The sequence below is a fragment of the Gekko japonicus genome, unplaced genomic scaffold (assembly GCF_001447785.1).
Source record: "Gekko japonicus isolate JY-2015 unplaced genomic scaffold, Gekko_japonicus_V1.1 scaffold2375, whole genome shotgun sequence".
Classification (NCBI taxonomy): domain Eukaryota; kingdom Metazoa; phylum Chordata; class Lepidosauria; order Squamata; family Gekkonidae; genus Gekko; species Gekko japonicus.
In genome coordinates, this window is record NW_015167123.1 from 57,036 (window position 1) to 84,427 (window position 27,392).

The following is a 27,392-nucleotide window of genomic DNA, read 5'->3' on the forward strand; positions in this document are numbered from 1 at the left end:
CTTCCGTTTATCCGTTCTAACCCAACTGCTCAGCAATTTCATTTGAGTGCCCAAGAGTTCTTGTATTGTGAGAAAAGGAGAAAAGTCTTTCCTTCTCTACCTGCTCTATCCCTTGCATAATCTTGTAAACCTTGATCATGTCACCCCTCAGCTGTCGTTTCTCCAAGCTAAAGAGCTTTAACCTTTCTTCATAGGGAAAGTGTTCCAACCCTTTTGTCTTTCTAGTTGCCCTTTTCTGTACTTTTTCCAACGCTATAACGTCCGTTTTGAGGTGTGGTGACCACTAAAGGCAGCAAAGGGGGCAGAATGTATCGGGACTGAAGAGAGAAGAAGATTGGATTTACACCCTGCCCTTCACTCCCCAAAGGAGTCTCAGAGCAGCTTACAAACTCCTTTCCCTTCCCCTCCCCACAACAGACACCCTGTGAGGTAGGCGGGACTGAGAGAGCTCTGACAGAAACTGCTCTTTTTCAAGAACAGCTGTGCCAGAACTATGGCTTGCCCAAGGTCATCCAGCAGGTGCAAGTGGAGGAGTGGGGGAATCAAACCCGGTTCTCCTAGATTACAGTCCACACAGTTAACCACTTCACCAAACTGGCTCACTGATCTCACTCTGCTTTCAGTTTTGTTCCCTCCTCCCACTGAGCTACAGCCGAGCTACACGTCTTTTAACAGCTGAGCGGTTGCTGTTTTTTGCACCCACAAGACAACCCACACAGCGCTCCCCCCCCCCCCCCCCCCCCTCACCCCACTGATCCACAATCAAGCGATCCACCCGGGAAGGTTTAGCGGGAAGCCTGGAGAACGGAGTGTTGTTCGAACTGGATACTCGCTTCCCTGGGAAGTTTCTGGCTAGGTCTGCCTCAGCCTGGAGAGAAAAGAGAACACGTTCACGTCCCAAACCGTGCCCAGCTTGACAGCTCTTTCCTCTTTCCCCGCCCCCTTCCCCCGGCTAGAATTTTGAGACGTGCCCTATTGTTTGATTAACTGCTAATCCTTCCAAGCTGCCGAGTATTATCACTTAGGTGCCTGCAGCCAAAAACAGAGTATAGTCACAAAAGGCAGACTGTGAATTTAGTGCTAGATTTAAAGAGACACTACTACAATAATCAAAAAAAAAAAGCAATTTAAATCTTATCTCACAGTGAATATTATCGGTACAAAGAATAACAAAAATAAGTGCAAAAGTTTACAAAATATTAGTACAAGAAATTTACAAAACGTTAGAAGATTGCAAGTTGCTAACTGATGTTTATACACTTCTTCCTGAAAAATCAATCCATGTTCGCAATTGCATTTTGCCCATAAAGAACTGTAAAGGTTCCCTTGCTCGAAAGCCGTTTACAAAATATTAGTACAAGAAATTTACAAAACGTTAGAAGATTGCAAGTTGCTAACTGATGTTTATACACTTCTTCCTGAAAAATCAATCCATGTTCGCAATTGCATTTTGCCCATAAAGAACTGTAAAGGTTCCCTTGCTCGAAAGCCAGTCGAATCCGACTCTAGGGTTGCGGTGCTCATCTCCGTTTCAAAGCCGAAGAGCCAGTGCTGTCCAAAGACGTTTCCGTGGTCATGTGGCCGGCATGACTAAACACCAAGGCGCACGGAACGCTGTTACCTTCCCACCGAAGTGGTACCTATTTATCTACTTGCAATGTCTTGCTTTCGAACTGCTAGGTTGGCAGGAGCTGGAACTGGAGACGGGAGCTCACTCCGTCATGCGGCACACTCGGGTCTCGAACTGCTGAACTACTGACCTTCCACAGCCTGCAGTTCAGCGTCTTGAGCCACCGCAGCTCCTTAAAGAACTGTATCTACTTGCAATTGCGAACATGGATTGATTTTTCAGGAAGTGTATAAACGTCAGGCTTTATTACTATTCCTTTAGAAACAACAGAAATCAGAGACAATGTGTAATACATAACTTGTTCAGAAGAAGGAATGTCGAAGCAACATAGGACATTGTCATTAACTACTTGCAATCTTCTAACAAACTACTTGCAATCTTCTAACATCTTGTAAATTTCTTGTACCTGATACTTTGTAAACTTTTTGCACTTATTTTTGTTATTCTTTTTACTGATAATATTCACTGTGAGATAAGTGGCTCTTTAAATTAAGGGCTAAATTCACAGTCCGCCTTTTGTGGCTATACTCTGCAGCCAAAAACGGGCTGCAAATAAAACGCTCAGAGCTTTAAGCACGCTCCAGCACAGAAAAGAAGAGGAGGAGACTGGATTTATACACTGCCCTTCACTCAGAGTCTCAGAGCAGCCTACAAACTCCTTTCCCTTCCCCTCCCCACAACAGACACCCTGTGAGGTGGGTGGGGCTGAGAGAGCTCTTTCAAGCACTGTCCTTGAGGACAGCTCTGACAGAACTATGGCTTGCCCAAGGCCATCCAGCCACTGTGAGTGGAGGAGTGGGGGAATCAAACTCGGTTCTCCCAGATCAGAGTCCGCACACTACACCAAACTGGCGCTCAGCTGAACAGATCTGCCAGATCTAACCCACTGTGTACGAAGCTAACTCCTCTACCAATTCTACCATGGACACCTCTTCGATTGAAACTTACCCCCGATCGCACTACTGACCTTTTTCCGTTCCCTCTCGAGCGCCCTCCACTGATCGTAACATTCCTCCAGATGAACATGGAGCTCATTTGCAGGTCCGCTGCGGTTCTTTGGAGGCCTGCAGGTGTTCAGAGGAGGGGGAAAGGCGAAACACGGCGCGGACACTTCTGCGCAGAAGAGATCGTTGATGAAGGGGCTCAGGTGGTGAAAATCCTCGCAGTGGAAAAGGTCCACCAGTTCCGACAGCGGAAAGGGCAGCGGCGAGAAGGCAACGTTTGCTGGCGACGGGAAAGGGTGCGGGCCAAACGGGGGGAAACTGGGCGTGGGCTTATAGCCAGGCACGAACGGGAAAAGGGGAAGGAACGAAGGGTTGATGAAGTCTGCCAGGCAGCCCCCGTTCTGATCTTGCTTCCTTCTCAAAGCATCGAACTGAGCTCGATTCGGGCCTGCGTAGCCCGGGTGCGGAATCCCACTGTTTTTACCCCTTCTCTCGTTATGCGCTGCCCATTCGTGAGCATTAAATTGGCTTTGCTTATTATGAAATCTGTGATATTTGGCATTCTCGTTGGCGGGATACTGCGGCGGCGGCCCGCTGGATGGGACACTGATCGGTATCTTGCCATAGAGTCCTTCTGGAGTCACAGAGGGAGGGTTCTGGGAGCAGCCGATGGGGCTAGGTTTCTTCTGTTTTTCCGAGGAGCTGGAAAACCCTGAGCTATTCTGAACGTTACTGGACACTTGCAGTTTCTCGCCGTTTCTCAAAGGGGACGTGGCTGACCTCTGTGGACAGACAAGCTGGCCTGCAGACTGATCGGAAGACCCGCTCGAGTGAGGTGGAGACAGGTGAGAGCTCACTGGCTTCCTGTAAGCGGCACACGACATAGTCGCCGTGTTCAGTATTTTAGTATCCAACCACGTGTATCCATTGTAAGATGAATTTGTATTCTGTGTGGCTGGCTTTAGAGGCAAGGGATTACAGGATACTTTGGGAGGATAAACGGGGACTTTACATTCAGCGTTAAAGGTTGTTTCCGTATTAATACTATTACGGGCGTTCGGCGGGTAGGTCTCCTGCAGTTTTGCATGCGTTCCATCGGGAAAGCGGTTTTCTTTATTAGACGTTGGACTGCAAACGTACAGGGATGGAAAGGTAAACTGCAGTGAATCGGGTGCGGCGGTGAAATCTGTGTATCTTTCAGGGGACAAGTTGCTTTCTTGGGTCACCAGGTCCCAGATGCCCTCAGCAGAAGCATTATTAGACAGTTGGCCAAAGTACTGACACGGTCCCTCTGGATTGTTTCCCCCAAGGACTCCTCCTGCTTGATCTGTTTTTGGATATTCTTTATCAGCGCCGCCTTTTACTCGAGCTTGAGATGAGAAAGTGGTAAAATCTGTACGACTCCTTCCGCCGTCAGTATGTAATTGCTTCTTCTCATAACTGTGCATGTTCCGATATTCCAGACCGTCTTGTTGACTGATTCCATGCCGTTTGAAAACCTTGTTTGCGGGAGCAGTGTCCCTGAACATCTTTTCCGGAGGCTGAGCGCAAGGATTGGAAAGCGCGTGCCAAGTTCCTGTAAGGTAGAAACTGTCAAGGCCTTTCTTTAATGACTCTGTAGAGGGCGACTCTCTCAAGTCTTCCTCATAAGGCTGCAGGGTACCAACTAAGTTAGTGTGATCTTTGTGTTCCAAAATATGTTTAGGAAAAAGCCCTGAGAAACTGTTTTCTGAGTCTGACGACCACATGGGCGGGAACAATCTTGAAAGAGCGTTCCTGTAACAGACAAATGTTTTAACGCTTAAACATTTTGTTCCATCAGCACAACGTCTGTAGCTAGCTTGTCTATGGTCAGACTTGAAAAATTCTTTATAGTGCTCACAACCAATGCTCCCTCTAAGCTGTAGAGTCTTGTAAGCAAAAAGTCTACTTTGTGAGCTCCTGGCATTAAAGTTGTGAGCGATTTGGCTACCGCATAAATTAGTTTGCTCTGGAGCCATCCTTCCTGAGCTAAGACAAAAATGTTTGAGCTGGAGGCTAAAAAACTGTGAGCTAGCTCACACTAACTCAGCTTAGAGGGAACACTGCTCACAACTACTGTTTTAATTACAAACCTGAAGGAGTCCCAGAGCGGCTTACAATCCCTTTCCCTTCCCCTCCCCACAACACGCACCCTGTGAGCAGTGTTCCCTCTAAGCTGAGTTAGTGTGAGCTAGCTCACAGTTTTTTAGCCTCCGGCTCACAGATTTTTCTCTTAGCTCAGGAAGGGATGGTTCCAGAGCAAACTAATTTATGCAGTAGCCGAATCGCTCGCTCACAACTTTAATGCCAGTAGCTCACAATACAAGAACTCGTGGGCACTCCATGAAATTGCTGAGCGGTCGGGTTAGAACGGATAAAAGGAAGGACTTCTTCACCCAAAGAGTGATTAACACTTGGAATTCACTGCCACAGGAAGTGGTGGCGGCTACAAGCATGGATGGCTTCAAAAGAGAATTAGATAAGCATATGGAGCAGAGGTCTATCAGTGGCTATTAGCCACAAGGTATAGATAGGGGCTCTGGGGCAAGTGATGCTCTGTCATCTTGGTGCTTGGGGGGGGGGGGCAACAGTGGGAGGGCTTCCTGATGGCACTGGACTGGATGGGCCTTTGGCCTGATCCAGCATTGGCATCTCTTATGTTCTTATGTTCTTAAAGTAGAATTTTTGCTCACAAGACTCCATAGCTTAGAGGGAGCAGCTCTGAGAGAACTGTGACTGACTGAAGGTCACTCCAGCAGCTGCATGTGGAAGAGTGGGAAATTAAAATCAGATAAATCCTTTGTGATATCTCCAATGACAATTTTGATTACACGAGGAAGGAATTTGGACAGACTGGGCAATAATGTCAAGACGAAGACGCTTCACTCAGAAATGCACCTGCGGCAAGCATATTTTCCCTTTGTCCCTCTTAGCAATATAATACATTTTTTCCTGGCCTGTTTAAAATAATTACAGCTATTCTACGACAACAGGCGAGGGAACCATTTAAATTTAAGTTCAACGCAACCTATCAGGCCCTACACTGGATTACCCTCAGGCTGTGCGAACTTACATGAAAGTAAACCCTGCTGACCTCAGTGCGGCTTACTTCAGGGTGAGCTTGCCTCGAAGCAGGCTGCAGGACAGTTCCAGTACTTTAAAATAACTTTCACATTAAAAAGCCAACATCTGCTTACCAGTCTGTTACAGGTTCTTGCTTGTTCGGCTCCTCTAGGATGCTCGATACTAAACCAAACATGTCAGGCCCGTTGCCGGAGTATGACAGATTGATCTGTGCCCTGAAAAGGAGACGTTTGAACACCACATGTAGAAAGAATTGGAGGCACTTTGCTCAGGCACAAGAATCACAGAATCATAGAGTTGGGAGGGACACCCCAGGGTCATCTAGTCCAACCCCCTGCACAATGCTGGAAATTCACAACTCCCCCCTCACAGCCCCAGGGACCCCTGTTCTACGCCCAGAAGATGACAAAAAAAAAACCCTCCATGATCTCCAGTCAAACTGGAGAAAATTGCTTCCTGACACCAAAGTGGCGATCAGCATTTCCCTGAGCGTGTAAGTAGGGGCCACAGGAACTAAGCACACTGACAAAACCCTTCCTGCCCTCCCTCTCGAGATCTGCCTAAGTTCACAGAGTCAGCATTGCTGGCGCATGGCCATCGAGCTTCTGTTTGAAAACCTCCCAAGGAGGAGAGCCCACCACCTCTAGTGGAAGCCTGTTCCACTGAGGACCCGCTCTGTCACGAAGTTCTTCCTAAGGTTTAGCCAAAAACCCTTCTGATTTAATTTCAACCCGTCGGTTCTGGTCCGACCTTATGGGGCGACAGAAAACAACTCTGCACCATCCTCTAGAGGACAGCCCTTCAAGTACTTGAAGATGGTTCTCGTATCCCCTCTCAGTTGTCTCCTCTCCAGGCTGAACAGACCCGGCTCCTTCAACCGTTCCTCATCGGACTTGGTCTCCAGACCCCTCCCCATCTTCGTTGCCCTCCTCTGGACACAGTCCAGCTTGTCTATCTCCTTCTGGTCCGACCTTCTGGGACAACAGAAAACGACTCCGCACCATCCTCTAGAGGACAGCCCTTCAAGTACTTGAAGATGGTGATCGTATCCCCTCTCAGTCGTCTCCTCTCCAGGCTGAACAGACCCAGCCTTTTCAACCGTTCCTCATAGGACTTGGTCTCCAGACCCCTCATCACCTTTCCTGGGAGGCTTATAGCAAACCCGTAGGATTTTGAAGACGAGAGAAACAAACAGGGGTGGGTCGCCGTTGCCTGCCTTTGCATCGTGACCATGGACTTCCTCGGAGACCCTGCTCAGCTTCTGAGATCTGATGAGACCATCCAGTCAGAGTACTTCACAGTGGCTTATGAAAAAGGTCTCAGTACAATGAAACTGGTACCCACAATGAGAAAGGACAATATAGACTCTGCTAAGCTGTTGCTAAGTCCTGGAGCGATACTGCTTCATTAAGCACTGGCGTCATCGAGTACAACACACTGGCCTTTCAAATAGAAAAAAATGACTCATTCCGTTCCATTATCGGAATATTCTTAACCTGAACTTACGGCAAACATTTTAAGGAACCAATCTGCCGGTATGCAAAAACCTCTTGGAAATGACAAGTTTCCAATGACTGTAAAGGTAAAGGTTCCCTTGCTCGAAAGCCAGTCGAGTCTGACTCTAGGGCTGCGGTGCTCATCTCCGTTTCAAAGCCAAAGAGCCAGCGCTGTCCGAAGACGTTTCCGTGGTCATGTGGCCGGCACGACTAAACACGGAGGCGCACGGAACACTGTTACCTTCCCACCGAAGTGGTACCTATTTATCTACTTGCAATTTCTTGCTTTCGAACTGCTAGGTTGGCAGGAGCTGGAACTAGAGACGGGAGCTCACTCCGTCTTGCGGCACCCGGGTCTCGAACTGCTGAACTACTGACCTTCCACAGCCTGCAGTTCAGCGTCATAACCACTTGAGCCACCGCAGCTCCGGTCCAATGACTGACATGCTTCCAAATCAACACACAAAGCTGCCTTCTACTGAAGGCACACTTGGAACACTTTCCCTATGAAGAGAGGTTAAGGCGCTTGGGGCTCTTTAGCTTGGAGAAACGACGGCTGAGGGGAGACATGATCGAGGTTTATAAGATTATGTGTGGGATACAGCAGGTCGAGAAAGACGGACTTTTCTCCCTTTCTCACAATACAAGAACTCATGGGCACTCCATGAAATTGCTGAGCGGTTGGGTTAGAACGGATAAAAGGAAGGACTTCTTCACCCAAAGAGTGATTAACACATGGGATTCACTGCCACTGGAGGTGGCGGCGGCTACAAGCATGGACGGCTTCAAGAGGGAATTGGATAAGCATATGGAGCAGAGATCCATCAGTGGCTATTAGCCACAAGGTATAGATGGGAACTCTCGGTCTGGGGCAAGGGATGTCCTGGCCCCAGTGCTGGCCCCTGGTATTTTTGGCCACTGTGTGACAGAGTGTTGGACTGGATGGGCCACTGGCCTGATCCAACATTGGCTTCTCTTATGTTCTTACGAATCAGACCCTTGGTCCATCAAAGTCAGTCCTGTCTACTCAGGCCCCTGCCACACCGGGGAGGGGGGGGGAGTACGGCCAAAGTGCGGCTTTTTAAAGCCGCACCAAAAGAAACATGCGGCGGCAGGATCACATAGATCTCGAGCCGCCGCGCAGTTCCTCCCCGGCACGATCAGATGCCGGGGGGGAAGCTACTGAAGGGAGAGCGAGGCTGCCGAACTGCGCATGTGCGCGCATGCGCAGTTCAGCCGGGAGCCTGGATTGCTCCGGACGACGGGCGTGGTGACGATCCCACAGCCACGCTTGCTGCGATGCTTCAGGTAAGTCCTCCTCTGTAGGAGGTTCTTTTTTGCAGCGGCTTTTCCGGGTTTAGGGATGGATCGGGGATGAGTGTGCGCCGCTTCCCAGATGTTGCGGTGAGATCGCGCCCATTTGCTGCGCCCCCAATCTGTCCCTCTCCCGGGCCAAAATCTTCCGTGTGACCGGGGCCTCAGACGGGCAGCAGCTCCACAGTCTCAGATAAGATGTCTTTCACATCACCTACTGCCTGATCCTTTTAACTGGAGGTACGGGGGATTGAACCTGGGACCTTCTGCATGCCAAGGAGATACAGCCCCTCCCAGGAAGATGGCGCAGGAAGATGTCTAGAAAATGCCCTACACACACACATGCCAATCACTCCATACCTTTTTTTGGTGCAATCTTGCAACGGAGCAACAGCACTGGTGTCGTCAGCACATGTTGACCAGCTACAGTATAACTGGGGAGACTCCACATTGGGTGGTGTATTTGTGATCCCTCCAAACAATGGAGAGAAAAACTGTGCGCTCATTTCTGGCTTCGTGCCGTTCACCTGAAGCCAAATTAAAAGGCAATGGGTTTAAAAACAGGAGATTCAGAGAGCAGGCACACAGGCAAGAACAATTCCTCCAGAAGAAGGGGGGGGGGGATTGGCTCCAGTACTGGTCGCCACACAGACCGCGGTTAGGAAGGTTTTCAGAATTTGAAACAGCATCTCTTGCATGAATACTGTATCAGACTGGTAATTACAATATGCAAGGGGAGGTAGCTAAATAAGAATCATAGCTCCGGTTTTAACTTGACCTGCACAGACGATTAGGTAAATCCATCACTTGATGCTGGGATTATTGTATGTATCTGGGTTTTATCCCACCCTCTCCCCTTCCCAAGTCAATAAGACATACATCCCTGTTCACATAATCCCTAGGAATAATCACCTGAAAAACCTACAAGTCTGCAAAGTTTGCCAAATGCTGTATTGCCAGGGGCATCCATTCATTATTATCTTTACGAAGTAAAAAATCTTCAGAAACTGGATGTTTTCCATGGAAAAATAAAGGGCTGGGAAAACGTTTCATTTTGGAAAGTTTACTACTCCGCAGGGGGGAAAAACAGAGAAGGCGAAATTGGTGAAGAAGAGGAAGAGAAAGAAGAAGAGGAGGAGAAAGAAGGAGGAGGAGATTGGATTTATTCCCCTTGCCCTTCACTCGGAGTCTCAGAGTGGCTTACAAAAACTCCTTTCCCTTCCCCTCCCCACAACAGACACCCTGTGAGGTAGGCGGGGCTGAGAGAGCTCTGACAGAAACGGCTCTTTTTCAAGAACAGCTCTTATCAGAACTATGGCTTGCCCAAGGTCATCCAGCAGCTGCAAGTGGAGGAGTCAGGAATCAAACCCGGTTCGCCCAGATTAGAGTCCAGGCACTTAACCACTGCACCAAACTGATTGGATTTATACCCCGCCTTTCACTATCCGAAGGTGTCTCAAGCAGCTGACAATCTTCTCTTTCCCCTCCCCACAACAGACGCCCTGTGAGGTAGGTGGGGCTGAGAGAGCTCTGACAGAAACTGCTCTTTTTCAAGAACAGCTCTTATCAGAACTACGGCTTGCCCAAGGTCATCCAGCAGCTGCAAGTGGAGGAGTCAGGAATCAAACCCGGTTCGCCCAAATTAGAGTCCAGGCACTTAACCACTGCACCAAACTGATTGGATTTATACCCCGCCCTTCACTATCCGAAGGTGTCTCAGAGCAGCTGACAATCTTCCCTTTCCCCTCCCCACAACAGACGCCCTGTGAGGTAGGTGGGGCTGAGAGAGCTCTGACAGAAACTGCTCTTTTTCAAGAACAGCTCTTATCAGAACTACGGCTTGCCCAAGGTCCTCCAGCCAGCTGCAAGTGGAGGAGTCGGGAATCAAACCCGGTTCGCCCAGATTAGAGTCCGTGCACTCAACCACTGCACCAAACTGATTGGATTTATACCCCGCCCTTCACTACCCGAAGGTGTCTCAGAGCAGCTGACAATCTCCTTCCCCTTCCCCGCCCCACAACAGACGCCCTGTGAGGTAGGTGGGGCTGAGAGAGCTCTGACAGAAACTGCTCTTTTTCAAGAACAGCTCTTATCAGAACTACGGCTTGCCCAAGGTCCTCCAGCAGCTGCAAGTGGAGGAGTGGGGAATCGAACCCGGTTCACCCAGATTAATTCGGCCATATATGTACACCCAAGGGGTAAAAAGGAACAGGTCCCTAAAAGCTTACAGAATCCTGCAAAATGGGGTAGGGAGATGGAGAAAGTGAGGGTCAGGGCATACATTCTCCAGCTTCAGGAAACCCGACCATCGCAATGCACTCACCTGGGGCTTGTAATGATAGAATGCTTCGCTTTGTTTAACCAGGTCCTCACAGCCACTGTTTTCATGCGCTGCATTGCCAAACAAGCAGAAATTCAAATTCTTAACCGCAGGTTTCACCTGTTTAAAAATAATTGGACATCTTGGTCAACAGCTTGCAAAACCATTCAACCAAGTTGTGTATTTGATTTAATTTAACCCCAACTTTCTCCCCAATGGCGACCCAAACCAGCCTCCATCTTTCCCCTCCGTTTCAGCCTCACAACTAAGCTAGTAAGGGTAGGCTCGGCTGAGCTTTGTATGACTAAAAGTTAACTAAAGAGACCGGCAGGCCAATATATATATATATATATTATGGAAGAAATGCTGCAGAAGTAGACCAAAAATTAAATAGCAACGTTTAAACTCTAGCACTTTACACCAGTTCCATAACTCATGTTGATTCTGCTTCCCTGGGCCCACGGCCAACGTAGTGAGAATGAATCTTTGGCATACGCAAATGCTTCTTGCTCAATATGCTGCTTTGGTTTCAGAAACCACACCAACGTCTGCAGATTGACAGATTCAAATGATACTTCCACAGGAACCGCCCCAAACCAAACAGTTTTCTCATTTGCACTCCAGATACGTAAGCTTCAGCCAGCAATGGCACATACGTAAAAAAGCACAGAACCGAGGCAAGTACAAATCATGGCCAAGGGTCCGTGCTCTGCCCATGGGAGTTTTTTAATCTAGTCGTCAAGCAGTTTCAACAGTCTGTTGGAAGCTCTGGATGAACTGCGGCACCGGCAAAGAATGACTGAACAACCTGAGGTCCGAGCACCCTGAAGTGTAGCCGAGTGGGAGAGAGAAACACAACTGATGAAGCTGCCATTAGTGTAGTGGTTAAGTGCACGGGCTCTAATCTGGGAGAACCAGGTTTGATTCCCCCCTCCTCCACTTGCACCTGCTGGATGACCTTGGGCAAGCCGTAGTTCTGTCAGAGCTGTTCTTGAAAAAAACCAGCAGTTTCTGTCAGAGCTCTCTCAGCCCCACCTACCTCACAGGGTGTCTGTTGTGGGGAGGGGAAGGGAAAGGAGTTTGTAAGCCGCTCTGAGAATCCCTTCGGGTAGTGAAGGGTGAGGTATAAATCCAATCTCTTCTTCTTCTTGGGTCAGTCACAGTTCTCTCACAGCTCTCTCAGCCCCACCTACCTGCCAGTAGTTTGGTGTTGTGGTTAAGTGCGCAGACTCTAATCTGGGAGAACCGGGTTTGATTCCCCATACTGGGTATAATCTGCTGCTACCAGGAAATTTTAAGGATTTCCAAACCTTTATGCTTTTACTTTTGCTCTTACTAGTTTGGTAGACCGAGTTTAAGGCTTATGAGGAACTATGTGGTCCTGGGAAGTATTTCATTCAGAGCTGGTATAAACTTGAATAAAATAGGATTTATTGAAATAATTACTAAATAAGAGAGTGGTACAATGTAACTAGTAATGTGTAAATGATGAACGATTGCTTTGGTATCACACACAATCTTCTCCCTCACTGACAGGGATCTTTTCATGTAACTTTGTAACACTTGTTTATCTCAATGCCATATATGTTCACTGTTTCACTCCAGTTTGTTATGACACTCAGACTTTCCTTTAACTTTTCTTCACTTAACTTTACTTTTTCCTATACACTCAGCTTTCGGCTCTCTTTCTCACTGAACAACCACAGCTGTCCTCTTCTAACTGCTTCAACCCAGAACTGCCTGTATATATCAACTGTCGACTTGTAACTGTAACTCCTGACTGACTCACATACTCATCCAACCAGATTCACTTCCAAAACCCCGCCCCCTCTCTGTCAACCACCAATCATACCACACTTGCCTCTCTCAACCACTCTAGTCTATCTACCACAGCCATGCAGACAAACGTTTGAAGAGACACACACACACAAAAACAAGAAATCATTACAGAGCTGTTCTTGAAAAAGAGCCGTTTCTGTCAGAGCTCTCTCAGTCCCACCTACCTCACAGGGTGTCTGTTGTGGGGAGAGGAAGTGAAAGGAGTTTGTAAGCCACTCTGAGATTCCTTTGGGTAGTGAAGGGAGGGTTATAAATCCAATCTCTTCTTCTCTATTGAATCAGCCCCTTGGTCCGTCAATACAAAGTCTGAGTCCAGCGGCACATTTAAGGCCAACAAAGTTTTATTCAAAGTGTAGGCTTTCGTGTGCAAAGCACACTTCTTCAGGCAAATGGAATAAAACCTCCTCAAGGGTTAATAAAACTTTGTTGGTCTTAAACGTGCCGTAGGCTCAGACTTTGTTCTGCGGCTTCAGACCAACCCGGCTCCCTGCCTAAATCTTTGGTCCATCCATGTCAGTACTGTCTATTCAGACTGGCAGTAGCTCTCCAGGGTCCCAGCCGGTGGTCTTTTACTTCACCTATTGCCTGGTCCTTAACTGGAGATACCAGGGATTGAACCTGCCACCCTCTGCGTGCCAAACAGATGCTCTGCCACTGAGCCCCTCCCATTAGGTCTCTGAACACTCTTGAAAGCTCCAGTTGGGATGGTGGCTTCAAATACGTCATTTCTTCATAGTACCTCTTAGCTATAAAGTTTGGTGTAGTGGCTAGGAGCGCAGACTCTAATCTGGGAGAACTGGGTTTGATCCCCCACTCCTCCACATGCAGCCGCTGGTGTGACCTCGGGTCAGTCACAGTTCTCCCAGAGCTGTTCACAGGGTGTCTGTTGTGGGGAGGGGAAGGGAAAGGAGATTGTAAGAGATTGAGAGTTAGTTTGGTGTAGTGGTTAGGAGTAGAGATGTAAAATTTCCGGAAATTTTGAAGCTCGGAAAAAACCCCTTTTTTTCCGTTTTTTTTCCGGGGGGAAACGGAAATTTTCGGAAAAATTGAAAAAAATGCTACATTAGCATTTTTTTGTCTTTTCTAGATTGAAAGTCATTCTGTTACTTTAGGAACATAAAATATGACTATGTACATTTTTACTTGGCATGAAATTATCACAACTAGCATATTAAAAATATAGTGTATCCAAACAATTATTACAAACAGAATACCCACCCACATGCAAAAACAAATCTGAAACCTTTTTATTTTCTTCTGACAATCGCACCTCCTAAAGAAAGAAATGCATCTTGTTCTTGCATTGGAGAGTTCTGTTTGTAACCTAGGACTTGCTTGTCCTCAGTGCACAGAAATTAGATCAATCTGATGTCATATATATGTCATATATATATATATATTAGAAATGATTAGGAAAATATTTGAACACCTTGTCTTAAAATATTTTTTTCATCATGTTAAAATAAAACGTTCCATAGTCAATTTATTTTATTGTATTTTATTTTTTCAATTTTTCCAATTTTTCGGAAAAAAACAAAAAAGGCTTCAGGAAAAAAACGGGAAAAAACTGGGTTTTTTCCAAATTTTTCTGGTTTTTTTCCGGGCCTTCACATCTCTAGTTAGGAGCGCGGACTCTAACCTGGGAGAACCGGGTTTGATCCCCCACTCCTCCACATGCAGCCACTGGTGTGACCTCGGATCAGTCACAGTTCTCTCAGAGCTGTTCTCTCAAGAGCAGTCCTCCAGAGAGCTCTCTCAGCCCCACCTACCTCACAGGGTGTCTGTTGTGGGGAGGGGAAGGGAAAGGAGATTGTAAGAGATTGAGAGTTATTTTGGTGTAGTGGTTAGGAGCGCGGACTCTAACCTGGGAGAACCGGGTTTGATTTCCCCACTCCTTCACATTCCGCTAACGGTGTGACCGTGGATCAGTCACAGGTTCTTTCAGAGCTGTTCTCTCAGGAGCAGTCCTTGAAAGAGCTCTCTCAGCCCCACCTACCTCACAGGGTGTCTGTTGTGGGGAGGGGAAGGGAAAGGAGATTGTGAGCCGCTCTGAGACTCCTTCGGGTAGCGAAGGGTGGGGTATAAATCCAATCTCCTCCTCCTCCCCTTCTTCTTGTGTGACAACTCCACTGACAGATTCCACATGGTTGTTACTTACTTGGTCTTTTCCACATCAGCGGTATCACACAAGCCAGCCGTTTACAGATCTCGGCTGTAGCAAGTTCCACCGCCAAGTGCTCCCAACTGCATCTTACAAAATGGCACAGCGATCACAGCTGAGCTACAAGAGCACTCAGTAGCCAAAAGTGTTGAAAACAGTAAAAAACAAGACCTCAACATGGCCCCAAGATAGCGTGGGAGGACATGACAGAGCAACCTTGCTGAAACCAAGTCGGTCTGGGCGCACTCACTGCTTGGATCACAGATTTTCTGGGAAGCCTGCACACAACAGCCCCGAGTTGCACAATGGAAGAAAGGTACTGTGCACCTGGCCTGAGGCGCTCTAATGGACTAGGAGCATTTCCTTCTAGCCAGACAAAAACAAATCTGAGTTTCCATTATGCTTACTCTGTACATTGGTCTTAAGACAATAATAATAATAATAATAATAATAATAATAATAATAATAATAATAATAATAATAATAATAATAATCTCCTCCTCCACATGCAGCCGCTGGTGTGACCTTGGGTCAGTCACAGTTCTCTCAGAGCTGTTCTCTCAAGAGCAGTCCTCCAGAGAGCTCTCTCAGCCCCACCTACCTCACAGGGTGTCTCTTGTGGGGAGGGGAAGAGAAAGGAGATGGTGAGCCGCTCTGAGACTCCTTCGGGTAGTGAAGGGCAGGGTATAAATCCAATCTCCTCCTCCTCCCCTTCTTCTTGTGTGACAACTCCACTGACAGATTCCACATGGTTGTTACTTACTTGGTCTTTTTCACATTAGCGGCATCATGCAAGCCAGCCGTTTACAGATCTCGGCTGTAAATCTATCTGAGTTCCCACCAGACGGAACAGAACTCGACAAGCTCCGTTCTTTACATTTTCAGCCTTGCTTCCTCAGATTCGGAGAGATTCCTGACTTCACGCATTTCCTTAAAGTTCAAAACCAACCTGCGCAGCAGCGGTGCCCATGGTTTCTATGGGAGCACAGTCAGGAACACAAGCCACAGTGAGGGAACTGCCGCACCCGTCTCTCCGTCCTAACGGCTCCTCAACCTCTCAACCCTGCTGCCATAGGACAGTTACACATGGCACAACTCTTTCTGCAACTCAATACAGGGTGCTGTTGCCAGGTTATGGCGAGCGTCTCTCCTCCGCCCGCTGGGCGCATAACATAAACAAAGTGAGGAGAACGCAGGGCTGGATCCCTGCTCCAAGGCAAACGCCAAACACAAACCGTCAAATGCTAATGCAATCTCCCCGGAGAACTATTGTGACTCTAACCCACACAGAAACCACGGAAACCTTGCTTGCACTTCAAAGCCACACAATCGGTCCCCCAAACACACGATTCCAGTTTCAGTGGCTTTGCAGCAGTAACCCTTTCCGCTCACAAGGTTTCCAGAATGCCAAAGTCCACGGCTGACTTACTAGAGCAAGAGGAACACGGCCGTCACATTTTTGGCTTTCTTCCTTTACAAGCTTCAGCCGTGGCCTGATGTCATTGGAATGCCAGTATGTGGAAGTATGATGGGAACTGTAGTCTTTTGGCAATCATGCACTAGCTACAAAGTTCAGGGCTCCGGCAGAGTAGCTGTTTGCAAAACACCTGCAGCAGCCCTTCTGCTGCATAAAGGAGTCAACTGTGATCTGTGCATATTTGCTTGGCAGTGGAACTGCGGTGGCTCAAGTGGTTAAGACACTGAACTGCAGGCTGTGGAAGGTCAGTAGTTCAGCAGTTCGAGACCTGGGTTGCCACATGACGGAGTGAGCTCCCGTCTCTAGTTCCAGCTCCTGCCAACCTAGCAGTTCGAAAGCAAGAAATTGCAAGTAGAGAAATAGGGACCACTTCGGTGGGAAGGTAACAGCATTCCGTGCGCCTCGGTGTTTAGTCATGCCGGCCAGATGACCACGGAAACGTCTTCAGACAGCGCTGGCTCTTGGGCTTTGAAACGGAGATGAGCACCGCAACCCTAGAGTCGGACTCGACTGGCTTTCAAGCAAGGGAAACCTTTACCTTTTAATCCAACTTAAACTAGTATCTCTTATTCTGTTTGCCTGACCAAGTTAATGATGTTCCGATCCCCTGTATCTGCTGCAGGTGAAAGGGCCACCAATTTTCCAAGTAACACCATCCCGATGTCCTCAGATACACAGAGATGCTAAAGCTCCTCACACTCTTTGCCAAAAAAAAAAAAAGATCCCTAGAGGATTTTCTACCTGCCTGGAAAGGACCAACATCACTCCTAAGAATACAATAGAATCCATGTTGGATCAGGCCAATGGCCCATCCAGTTCAATGCTCTGTGTCACACAGTGGCCAAATACCAGGTGCCATCAGGAGGTCCAGCATAGAGCTGGAAGGGACCTCTAGAGGCATCTAGTCCAACCCCCCTGCACAATGCAGGAAATTCACAAATACCTCCCCCTTCACACACAACCCCAGTGACCCCTGTTCCAATCCCAGAAGACGACAAAAAGCCTCCAGGATCTCCAGCCAAAGTGGCCTGGAGAAAACTGCTTCCTGTACCAACGCTCCCTCTATGCTGTGGAGTCTTGCAAGCAAAAATTCTACTTTGTGAGCGACCAGCATTAAAGTTGTGAGCGAGCGAGCGAGCGATTTGGCTACTGCATAAATTAGAAGAAGAGAAGAGGAGATTGGATTTATACCCCGCCCTTCACTACCCAAAGGTGTCTCAGAGTGGCTTACAAACTCCGTTCCCTCCCCATCCCCACAACAGGCACCCTGTGAGGTAGGTGGGGCTGAGAGAGCTCGTGACAGAAACTGCTCTTTTCCAAGGACAGCTGTGCCAGAGTTATGGCTTGCCCAAGGTCATGCAGCCAGGTGCAAGTGGAGGAGTGGGGAATCAAACCTGGTTCTCCCAAGATTAGAGTCTGCGCACTTAACCACTACACCGAACTGGCTCTAGTTTGCTCAGGAGCCATCCTTCCTGAGCTAAGGCAAAAATGTTTGAGCTGGAGACTAAAAAACTGTGAGCTAGCTCACACTCACTCAGTTTAGAGGGAACACTGCTCCTGACCACCACCCCCAAGTGACAATTAGTATTTCCCTGGGCGTGAACCGGTCCTTCCTTTGCAGCCAAGCTTTGCTCAACAGGGCTGCACTGAGCCAGTTTGGCGTAGCGGTTAGGAGCGCGGACTCTAATCCTGGGAGAACTCGGTTTGATTCCCCAACTCTTCCTCCACATGCAGCTGCTGGTGTGACCTTGGGTCAGTCACAAGTTCTCCCAGAGCTGTTCTTACACGAGCAGTCCTCGAAAGAGCTCTCTCAGCCCCACCCACCTCACAGAGCGTCTGTTGTGGGGAGAGGAAGGGAAGACTGTAAGCCGCTCTGAGACTCCTTTGGGTTGTGAATGGTGGGGTATCAATCCAGTCCCTTCTTCTTCAGAACGGAGGAGAAGAAGAGAACCACGAATGCGAGCTCCCCTGAGCTCCTTGGACGAAATTAAAAAAAAACACCAAGTTATTCAGAGTAGCCTAGCTAAGTGTGGTGTCTTAAGTGCCTAGCCAGTTCGGTGTAGTGGTTAGGAGGGCGGACTCTAATGTGGAAGAACCAAGTTTGATTTCCCCACTCTTCCACATGCAGCTGCTGGGGTGACCTTGGGTCAGTCACAAGTTCTCTCAAGAGCGCTCTCTCTCTCGGCCCCACCCCCCTCACAGGGTGTCTGTTGTGGGGAGAGGGAAGGGAAAGGAGATTGTAAGGTGCTCTGAGACTCCTTGGGGTAGTGAAGGGTGGGGTATAAATCCAATCTCCTCTTCTTCAGAACGGAAGAGAACCACGAATGGGAGCCCGCCTGAGCTGCTTGGACGAAAGAAAACCCAAAACAAGTTATTCAGAGCAGTCTAAAGTGTGGTGTCGTGGTTAAGTGCCTAGCCAGTTCTGTGTAGTAGTTAGGAGGGCGGACTCTAATCTGGGAGAACCCAGTTTGATTTCCCCACTCTTCCACATGCAGCTGCTGGGGTGACCTTGGGTCAGTCACAAGTTCTCTCAAGAGCTCTCTCTCTCTCTCTCGGCCCCACCCCCCTCACAGGGTGTCTGTTGTGGGGAGAGGGAAGGGAAAGGAAATTGTAAGGTGCTCTGAGACTCCTTTGGGTAGTGAAGAGTGGGGTATGAATCCAATCTCTTCTTCTTCAGAACGGAGACGAAGAAGAGAACCACGAATGCGAGCTCGCCTGAGCTGCTTGGACGGGAAAAAAACCCAAAACAAGTTATTCAGAGCAGTCTAGTTAAGTGTGGTGTCGTGGTGAAGTGCCTAGCCAGTTCTGTGTAGTAGTTAGGAGGGCGGACTCTAATCTGGGAGAACCCAGTTTGATTTCCCCCCACTCTTCCACATGCAGCTGCTGGGGTGACCTTGGGTCAGTCACAAGTTCTCTCAAGAGCGCTCTCTCTCTCGGCCCCACCCCCCTCACAGGGTGTCTGTTGTGGGGAGAGGGAAGGGAAAGGAAATTGTAAGGTGCTCTGAGACTCCTTTGGGTAGTGAAGAGTGGGGTATGAATCCAATCTCTTCTTCTTCAGAACGGAGACGAAGAAGAGAACCACGAATGCGAGCCCGCCTGAGCTGCTTGGACGAAATTTCCCCAGACTTCCACATGCAGCTGCTGGGGTGACCTTGGGTCAGTCACAAGTTCTCTCAAGAGCTCTCTCTCGGTCGGCCCCACCCCCCTCAGAGGGGAAAGGGGGAAGGAGTCTGTAAGGTGCTCTGAGACTCACTGGGTAGTGAAGGGCGGGGAATAAATCCAATCTCTTCTCTTCTAAACCCGGCCCGTCTCCTCCAGCACCCAACTGCCCCGCAAAGGCCCAGAGACCCAGCCTTTCCCTGAGCACTGGCGGTGACAGGTGGACTGCCCCTGGCTAGGGAGGCTCCCCTGCAGCCATCGCTTCCGCCCGCCCGTCCCCATCCTCACCTCAGGCCGAGGGGTCCCTCCGGGGAGGGGGACGGCCAGACCGCGAGCGCCGTCAGCCACCATCTTAGCTCGGCCGGCCTTCGCCTCCCGCCCCCTTCGGCCGCCTCGTCAGGGACCAGCTGGGCGGGAGGGCGACCGCGCACGCGCAGAGCCGCCCCAACGACCCGAGCGACGCGTCGGCAGGCGGGAAGTTCGGCGGGGAGGGGAGGGGAGGAGTCCGCCGCGGCCCCGCCCCCTTCTGCAGTCTCGCGAGAGGGAGCGCGCGCTTCCCGCCCGCCGAAGAGGGACGTTGGCGGGGGGAGGGGAGACTCCGGCGTCGCGTTCGGTTAAAAAAAAAAATCACCTCAGCGGAGGAGAAACGTTGAGATAGGGGAGTGTCTCCCCCCCACCTTCCACTTTATCCTCACAACAACCCTGTGAGGTAGACCCGCCTGAGAACAGGTGACCCCCTCTGGGAGTCATTCCAAAACGGTTGCCAGAATGTAATACCGTTTGAGGGTGTTCTCCCCCCCCCCATTCAAGGGAGGGAGAAGGGAAGCAAAATAATTTAACACACTAAAAAAAGTCAACTTTTAAAAAAAAAATCTATACTTAATGATATCACTAACCAAAGTTAGTCCATTGGCACCTTTAAGACTAGGGTTGCCAGCCTCCAGGTGGGGCCTGGAGATTCTCCAGGCAATAGAAATCAGCTTCCCTGGAGATAACTCTCTGGCATTGGACCCTGCTGAGGCCCCTCCCCAAACCCCGCCCTCTCCTGGATCCACCCCCAAAGTCTCCAGGTATTTCCCAACCCAGACCTGGCAACCCTAGTGTGGCGTCCCTCTCTGATCGGGGAGACTGATTTACTTTTAAAACACTTTCTGTGCACCTAAACGTGGTCAATTTCTGCTGCCATCAGGAATTAAAAATTCCAAATCTCTCTTTTGGTAAAATGACCCAGGATCTGGGCACTTCAGAGACCTATGTGGCCCTGAGGAAGGACTAGTCCGATTTCTGGGATAAGTCTGAACAAAAAATTAATTATTTAATAAATAATAAAATAGGTTTCTGGTTAATTTGAACTATTGCTGATGAAAGGAACTTGTAGATATAACTGGCTAAGCTTGGTGTCAGGAACAGTCTCTCAAACTCCCAAAACTCCACTGACAGGCTAGTCACTCAGTCTAATCTCTCTCATCTGTTTAGCCACACAGGCTGAACTCTTTGTCTTATTCACACAGAATAGACTCAAAACTCATATCCACTCAGACTAAACTGTTTGTCTTATTGACACAGAATAGACTCAAAAACTCCCATAGTCATACAGACTATGCTCTCTCTTCAAACTTCACACACAGAATCCCCTCATAGAAGAAGAGATTGGATTCATACCCCGCCCTTCACTACCCAAAGGAGTCTCAGAGCGGCTTACAAACTCCTTTCCCTTCCCCTCCCCACAACAGACACCCTGTGAGGTAGGTGGGGATGAGAGAGCTCTGACAGAAACTGCTCTTTTTCAAGGACACCTTTAACAGAACTATGGCTTGTCCAAGGTCATCCAGCAGGTGTGAGTGGAGGAGTGGGGAATCAAACCCGGTTCTCCCAGATGAGAGTCCACGCACTTAACCACTACACCAAACTGGCATCCCTGTTCCCACACTCTGTCATCAGCCAGTAACAATACACTTATCTCCCTCTATCACTCTTCTTACAGTACTGCAAACTAAACATTTAACGAAACACACACACCAAAACATGAAATCATTACACCGAGCTTCAGACGAACATGGCCACCCACCTGAATCTATATCAGTGGCACCTTAATGACTAATGAAATAAGTAGTAGGGTAGCTTTCATGAGACACTGGCTCACTTCTTCAGATACCCTGAGCGGTGACTCATGAAAGCTCCTTCCCTGCCACATATTTTTGTTAGTCTTTAAGGAGCTGCGGTGGCTCAAGTGGTTAAGACGCTGAACTGCAGGCTGTGGAAGGTCGGTAGTTCAGCAGTTCGAGACCCGGGTGCCGCATGACGGAGTGAGCTCCCGTCTCTAGTTCCAGCTCCTGCCAACCTAGCAGTTCGAAAGCAAGAAATTGCAAGTAGATAAATAGGTACCACTTCGTTGGGAAGGTAACAGCGTTCCGTGCGCCTCTGTGTTTAGTCATGCCGGCCACATGACCACGGAAACGTCTTCGGACAGCACTGGCTCTTCGGCTTGGAAATGGAGATGAGCACCGCAACTCTAGAGTCGGATTCGACTGGCTTTTGGGCAAGGGAACCTTTACCTTTTTAAGGTGCTACTGGACCCTTGCTCTTTTCTACCGCTACAGACTAACACAGCTACCCACCAATGCTCCCTCTAAGCTGTGGAGTCTTGTGAGCAAAAATTCTACTTTGTGAGCTACTGGCATTAAAGTTGTGAGTGAGCAATTTGGCTACTGCATCAATCAGCTTGCTCTGGAGCCATCCTTCCTGAGCCAAGACAAAAAAGTGTGAGCCGGAGGCTAAAAAGTTGTGAGCTTGCTCACACTAACTCATCTTAGAGGGAACACTGCTACCCACCTTGATCTATACCACTAACAATTAAGACTGCACGTGAAGATATGAAGCTGTCTTCTACTGAATCAGACCCATCAGGGTCAGTCTTGTTCACTCAAGACTGGCAGCACCTCTCCAGGATCTCAGGCAGAAATCTGTCACATCACCTACTCCCAGATTCATTTTAAATGGAGATGCCAGGGGTCAGTGCTCCCTCTAAGCTGTGGAGTCTTGTGAGCAAAAATTCTACTTGGTGAGCTCCTGGCATTAAAGTTGTGAGCGAGCGATTGGGCTGCTGCATCGATTAGTTTGCTCGGGAGCCACATCCTTCCTGAGCGAAGACAAAGATGGGAGCCGGAGGCTAAAAAACTGTGAGCTGGCTCACATGAACTCACCTTAGAGGCAACACTGCCAGGGATTGAAACGGAGACCTTCTGCATGTCAAGCAAGATACTCTGCCACTGAGCCACAGCCCCCACTGCACTGCACCCCTCTCCCCTCCCAGGGCACAGTGGCTACATGATCACCGGAAGTTTGCCAGGTCGATTTCTTCTTGTCATGCAGCCGTCAAAAGATACTGAAGCCGGGAGCCAAGAAAGTAGCAGCCTGAGCTAGCGAAAGAAGCTGGAGCCACCTTCCCTTTCCTGGGGTATCTGTCACGACACGTTATTTTATGAGCTCTGGCCCACAATAATCTTGCAGATCTTTAAGACAGCTTTAAGACAGTGACAGACTTCACGTTCCTGGGATCCAAGATCGCTGCAGACGGTGACTGCAGCCATGAAATTAAAAGACACCTGCTCCTTGGGAGGAAAGCGATGGCAAACCTAGACAGCATGATAAGAAGTAGAGACATCACCCTGCCAACAAAAGTCCGCATGGTCAAAGCGATGGTATTCCCAGTCGTAACGTATGGCTGCGAGAGTTGGACCATAAGGAAGGCTGAGCGCCGAAGAATAGATGGTGCTGGAGAAGACTCTTGAGAGTCCCCTGGACCGCAAAGAGATCAAATCAGTCAATCCTAAAGGAAATCAACCCTGACTGTTCCCTGGAAGGCCAGATACTGAAGCTGAAGCTCCAATACTTTGGCCACCCAATGAGAAGGGAGCACTCCCTGGAGAAGACCCTGATGCTGGGAAAGACTGAAGGTCAAAGAAGAAGGGGATGGCAAAGGATGAGATGGTCAGACAGTGTTGTCGAGGCAACAAACATGAAGTTGAGCAAACTTCGGAGGATGATGGAGGACAGGAGGGTCTGGTGTGATGTGGTCCATGGGGTTGTGAAGAGTCGCACTCGACTGCGACTGAAGAACAAGAAGACAAGTCTGGTAGCACCTGAGGGACTTACAAGAGACGTCTGACCAAGGTAGCTTTGACTCTGGGAAGCTTATACCCAGAAAAAGGCTAACACAATTTGTGGCAGGGTATGAGCTTTTGTGAGTCACTGCTCACTACTTCTGAAGTGGGTGGTGACTCACGAAAGCTCCTACACCCTGCCACAAATTTTATTAGTCTTGAAGGTGCTCCTGGACTCTTGCTCTTTTCTATGGCTACAGACAGACTTACGCAGCTACCCATCTTGATCTATCTCCAAAAAATCTTGTTGGCTCTCTAAGGCGCTACTGGGTTCGAATCTAACTGTTCTACTGTGGATTAACATGACTACTCTCTGAAACAGATAGAGTTATATTTTGAAAAGTATTTCCCGACTAATTTAAACACATGATCCCTATGACAAATCTCATTTTAGATACCCCTACTTGGACTGCAAGATCAAATCAGTCAATCCTAAAAGAAATCAACCCTGACTGTTCCCTGGAAGGCCAGATAATGAAACTGAAGCTCAAATACTTTGGCCACCCAATGAGAAGGGAGCTCTCACTGGAGAAGACCCTGATGCTGGGAAAGATTGAAGGTCAAAGAAGACGGGGACGGCAAAGGATGAGATGGTTGGACAGTGTCATAGATGCAACGAACATGAAACTAAGCAAACTTCAGAGGACAGCGGAAGACAGGAGGGCCTGGCGGGATCTGGTCCATGGGGTCGCACAGAGTCGGACTCGACTGTGCGACTGAACAACAACAACAACAACTATTTAAGCTGCGATAATTGCTACTAATGAGGAATATCCATAACCTTCCAATCCCAAAAAGAGGACACTTTCATCAGTTTTTTAAGAATACCCCAAAAGAGGATGGTCACCAAAACCAGAGAACATCTAGTAACCCCAGAAACGGACGTTTAAGGTTTCAGAACGACTCTTCATTGTTCTTCTGTTGCATTCTTCTGGAATGCCTCCCTGTTGTCATTTGCCCAAGGGGACCACTTTTGCCTTCTGAGTTTATGGTTGGTTGAAGGGAGACTAAATAGATTTCCCCCATCCCATATCCAGGGAACCTGTTCCGAACTAGGCGACAATATTATACACATAGAACGTTAGAGTTGGAAGGGATCCTGCAGGTCATCTAGTCCAACCCCCTGCACTCTGCAGGAGCACAGCCGAAAGATAGCCCTACACCATACCTGAAAGATGGTCGTCCAGCCTCCACTTGAAAGCCTCCAGCGAAGGAGCATCCACCACCTCCCGAGGCAGTCTGTTCCACTGTTCAACCACTCTCTCAGTTAGGAAGTTTCTCCTGATATTTAGCCGGTATTGACTCCCCTGTAATTCCCACCCATTAGATCTAGTCTTGCAATCCGGAGCAAGAGAGAATAGATCTGCTCCATCTTCTACATGACAGCCCTTCAGATACTTGAAGACTGCAATCATGTCCCCTCTAAGCCTTCTCTTTCCCAGGCTAAACAGACCCAACTCTTTCAGCCTTTCCTCATAAGACTTGGATTCCAACCCTCTCACCATCCCGGTTGCCCTCTTCTGGACATGCTCGAGCTTGCTAACATCCTTCCTAAAATGTGGTGCCCAAAACTGGACACAGGACTCCAGGTGAGGCCTGACCATAGCAGAACAGAGCTGAACGACCACCTCCCGTGACCTGGACACAATGCTTCTGTTAATTGATTACGAACCTCTAGTCTGCCTGGCTCTGCTGCAGACTCGCACGTACAACCTAAAGGCACAAACATCAGCCAGAGTTTATTGACACACAGACAATTTAATAATAGTTCCCTTAGTAGTCTTTACAGTCAGGTGTGAAGTACCCGTTACATGTGATTGCTTTCCAAGGACACGCTGTGTTGCACATTAATGCTAAGATAAAGAGACCTTTCATCAAGACTGAGACCGGGACCCTTAAAACTACTCAGGTTTGTTCTACAAACACACCTTCCTTAATTCCAAATGTCAGCCCAACATATATACCTTGCTTAAAATCCGGAGCGTAAGACCCGTTCCTGAAGCGTCAGGTGGCTGCAGAAAAGTATTCTGAGTCCGGCATACTAAATGATCTAAGTGACATGGGTCAGGATCTCCTGATCCTGAATCCTGTCACAAGGACGGGGACTTCCCTTAGAAAGAGAGAGTTAGCGGTGTTAGTCTGTTGCTGCAAAATAGTAAAAAGCTCAGTAGCACCTTTAAGACTAACAAACTTTACTGTAGCATAAGCTGCTCCTTGGGGGAAAGTGATGGCGAACCTAGACAGCATGATAAAAAGCAGAGACATCACCCTGCCGACAAAAGTCCGTATGGTCAAAGCAATGGTATTCCCGGTAGTAATACATGACTGCAAGAGTTGGACTATAAGGAAGGCCGAGCGCCAAAGAATGGATGCTTCTGAATTATCGTGCTGGAGAAGACTCTTGAGAGCCCCCTGGACTGCAAGAAGATTGAATCAGTCAGTCCTAAAGGAAATCAACCCTGACTGTTCCCTGGAAGGTCAGAGACTGACGCTGAAGCTCAAATACTTTGGCCACCCAATGAGAAGGAAGCCCTCACTGGAGAAGACCCTGATGCTGGGGAAGACTGAAGGTCAAAGAAAGGGACGGCACAGGATGAGGTGGTTAGGCAGTGTTATTGAGGCAACGGACATGACATTAAGTAAACTCCGGAGCACGACGGAAGACAGGAGGGCCTGGCGCGATGTGGTCGCGAAGAGTCGGACTCGACTGTGCAACTAAACAGCAACAACAAAAGCTTTCGAGAAACACAGCTCCCTTCATCAGAAAGCTTACGCTGCAATAAAGTTTGGTAGTCTTAAAGGTGCTACTAAATCCCCGTCGGCTGCGAACGTGTGCGATGTAAAGACTTATATATATGTTGTCCTCCCTTACCCCTATGAATCATTGTTAGCCCCTTGTGAATGTGAAACTGTAAATCGCTCAGAGCCAGCACCAGCAGGATTGAGCGATTAATAAATTGAAAGATTATTATTGTTATTACTGGACGTTTTACTATTTTACCTTCGATAGAGCTCCCAACGCTCAGTGCAGCTCCAACCACCGCAAGGGAGAAGAGTGGCTTTGGGCTTCCCTCCCGGGCTGCTTTTGGATGCCTCCCTCTTGGGCTCTATGTGTCCTCAGTCATGTGACTGCGGGACACACGGGGCACTGAAGCCCATCTTCACAGCACACGGACCTCGCTGGTTGCTTTCTAAGGGGAGTCCCCCCTCTGAAGGTGTGGAGTAGGGTCAGATCAGGGGGATCCCTGACCTGACTTTTGTTACCTGTATCACATAGGTGTCCCCCTCTGACATGAACGTGCTGGGCAGTGCTAGTGCTGGGTAACCAGCCTTACCCATCAATACGCCATTTGGGGGGGGGGGGGAAGAGATGGAGAAGATTGCCTGTCTCCAATATCAGCAGGTGCTCCAGTTCTAAGCGCTGTATTTCCTTCATTTATTTTATTTTATTTATTTTGGGATTTATATCCCCGCCCTACCCAACGCCTCAGGGCGGCTAACAAGCGGCAATGCCAAATTTAAAATTTTAAAACAGTAAAACAATATTACATACATAATAAAATCGGTGCTTAATAATCTACATAAAATCACCAAGATGCGCAACATTCCACATTGGCGGCTGACGTTTTTAATGGCATGAGCACCAAGAATGATATTCTCCCCATCTCTGCCGGGCGACATCTACCCCCCCAGTAATGGGGTAGATGGATGATGGAATCTCAGTGGTGGAATAGTGGTGGCGGCGGCTCCTACTCAAAGGGCCTGGCGGAAGAGCTCCGTCTTG

General features: G+C 48.6%; 1 protein-coding gene across 1 annotated transcript; it reads right to left on the reverse strand.

Annotated features, from left to right (window-relative positions):
- Positions 1–252: 252 nt before the first annotated feature.
- LOC107111952 lies at positions 253–19,800 on the reverse strand. The gene is made up of 7 exons (XM_015412998.1): positions 19,734–19,800; positions 10,813–10,929; positions 8,850–9,016; positions 5,793–5,894; positions 2,598–4,350; positions 748–868; positions 253–317 (listed from the first exon to the last, which is right to left on the reverse strand). Exons 1-7 carry the CDS (start codon positions 19,794–19,796, stop codon positions 253–255), a joined length of 2,388 nt encoding a protein of 795 aa, XP_015268484.1. The 5' UTR covers positions 19,797–19,800.
- Between the last annotated feature and the right edge of the window lie 7,592 nt (positions 19,801–27,392).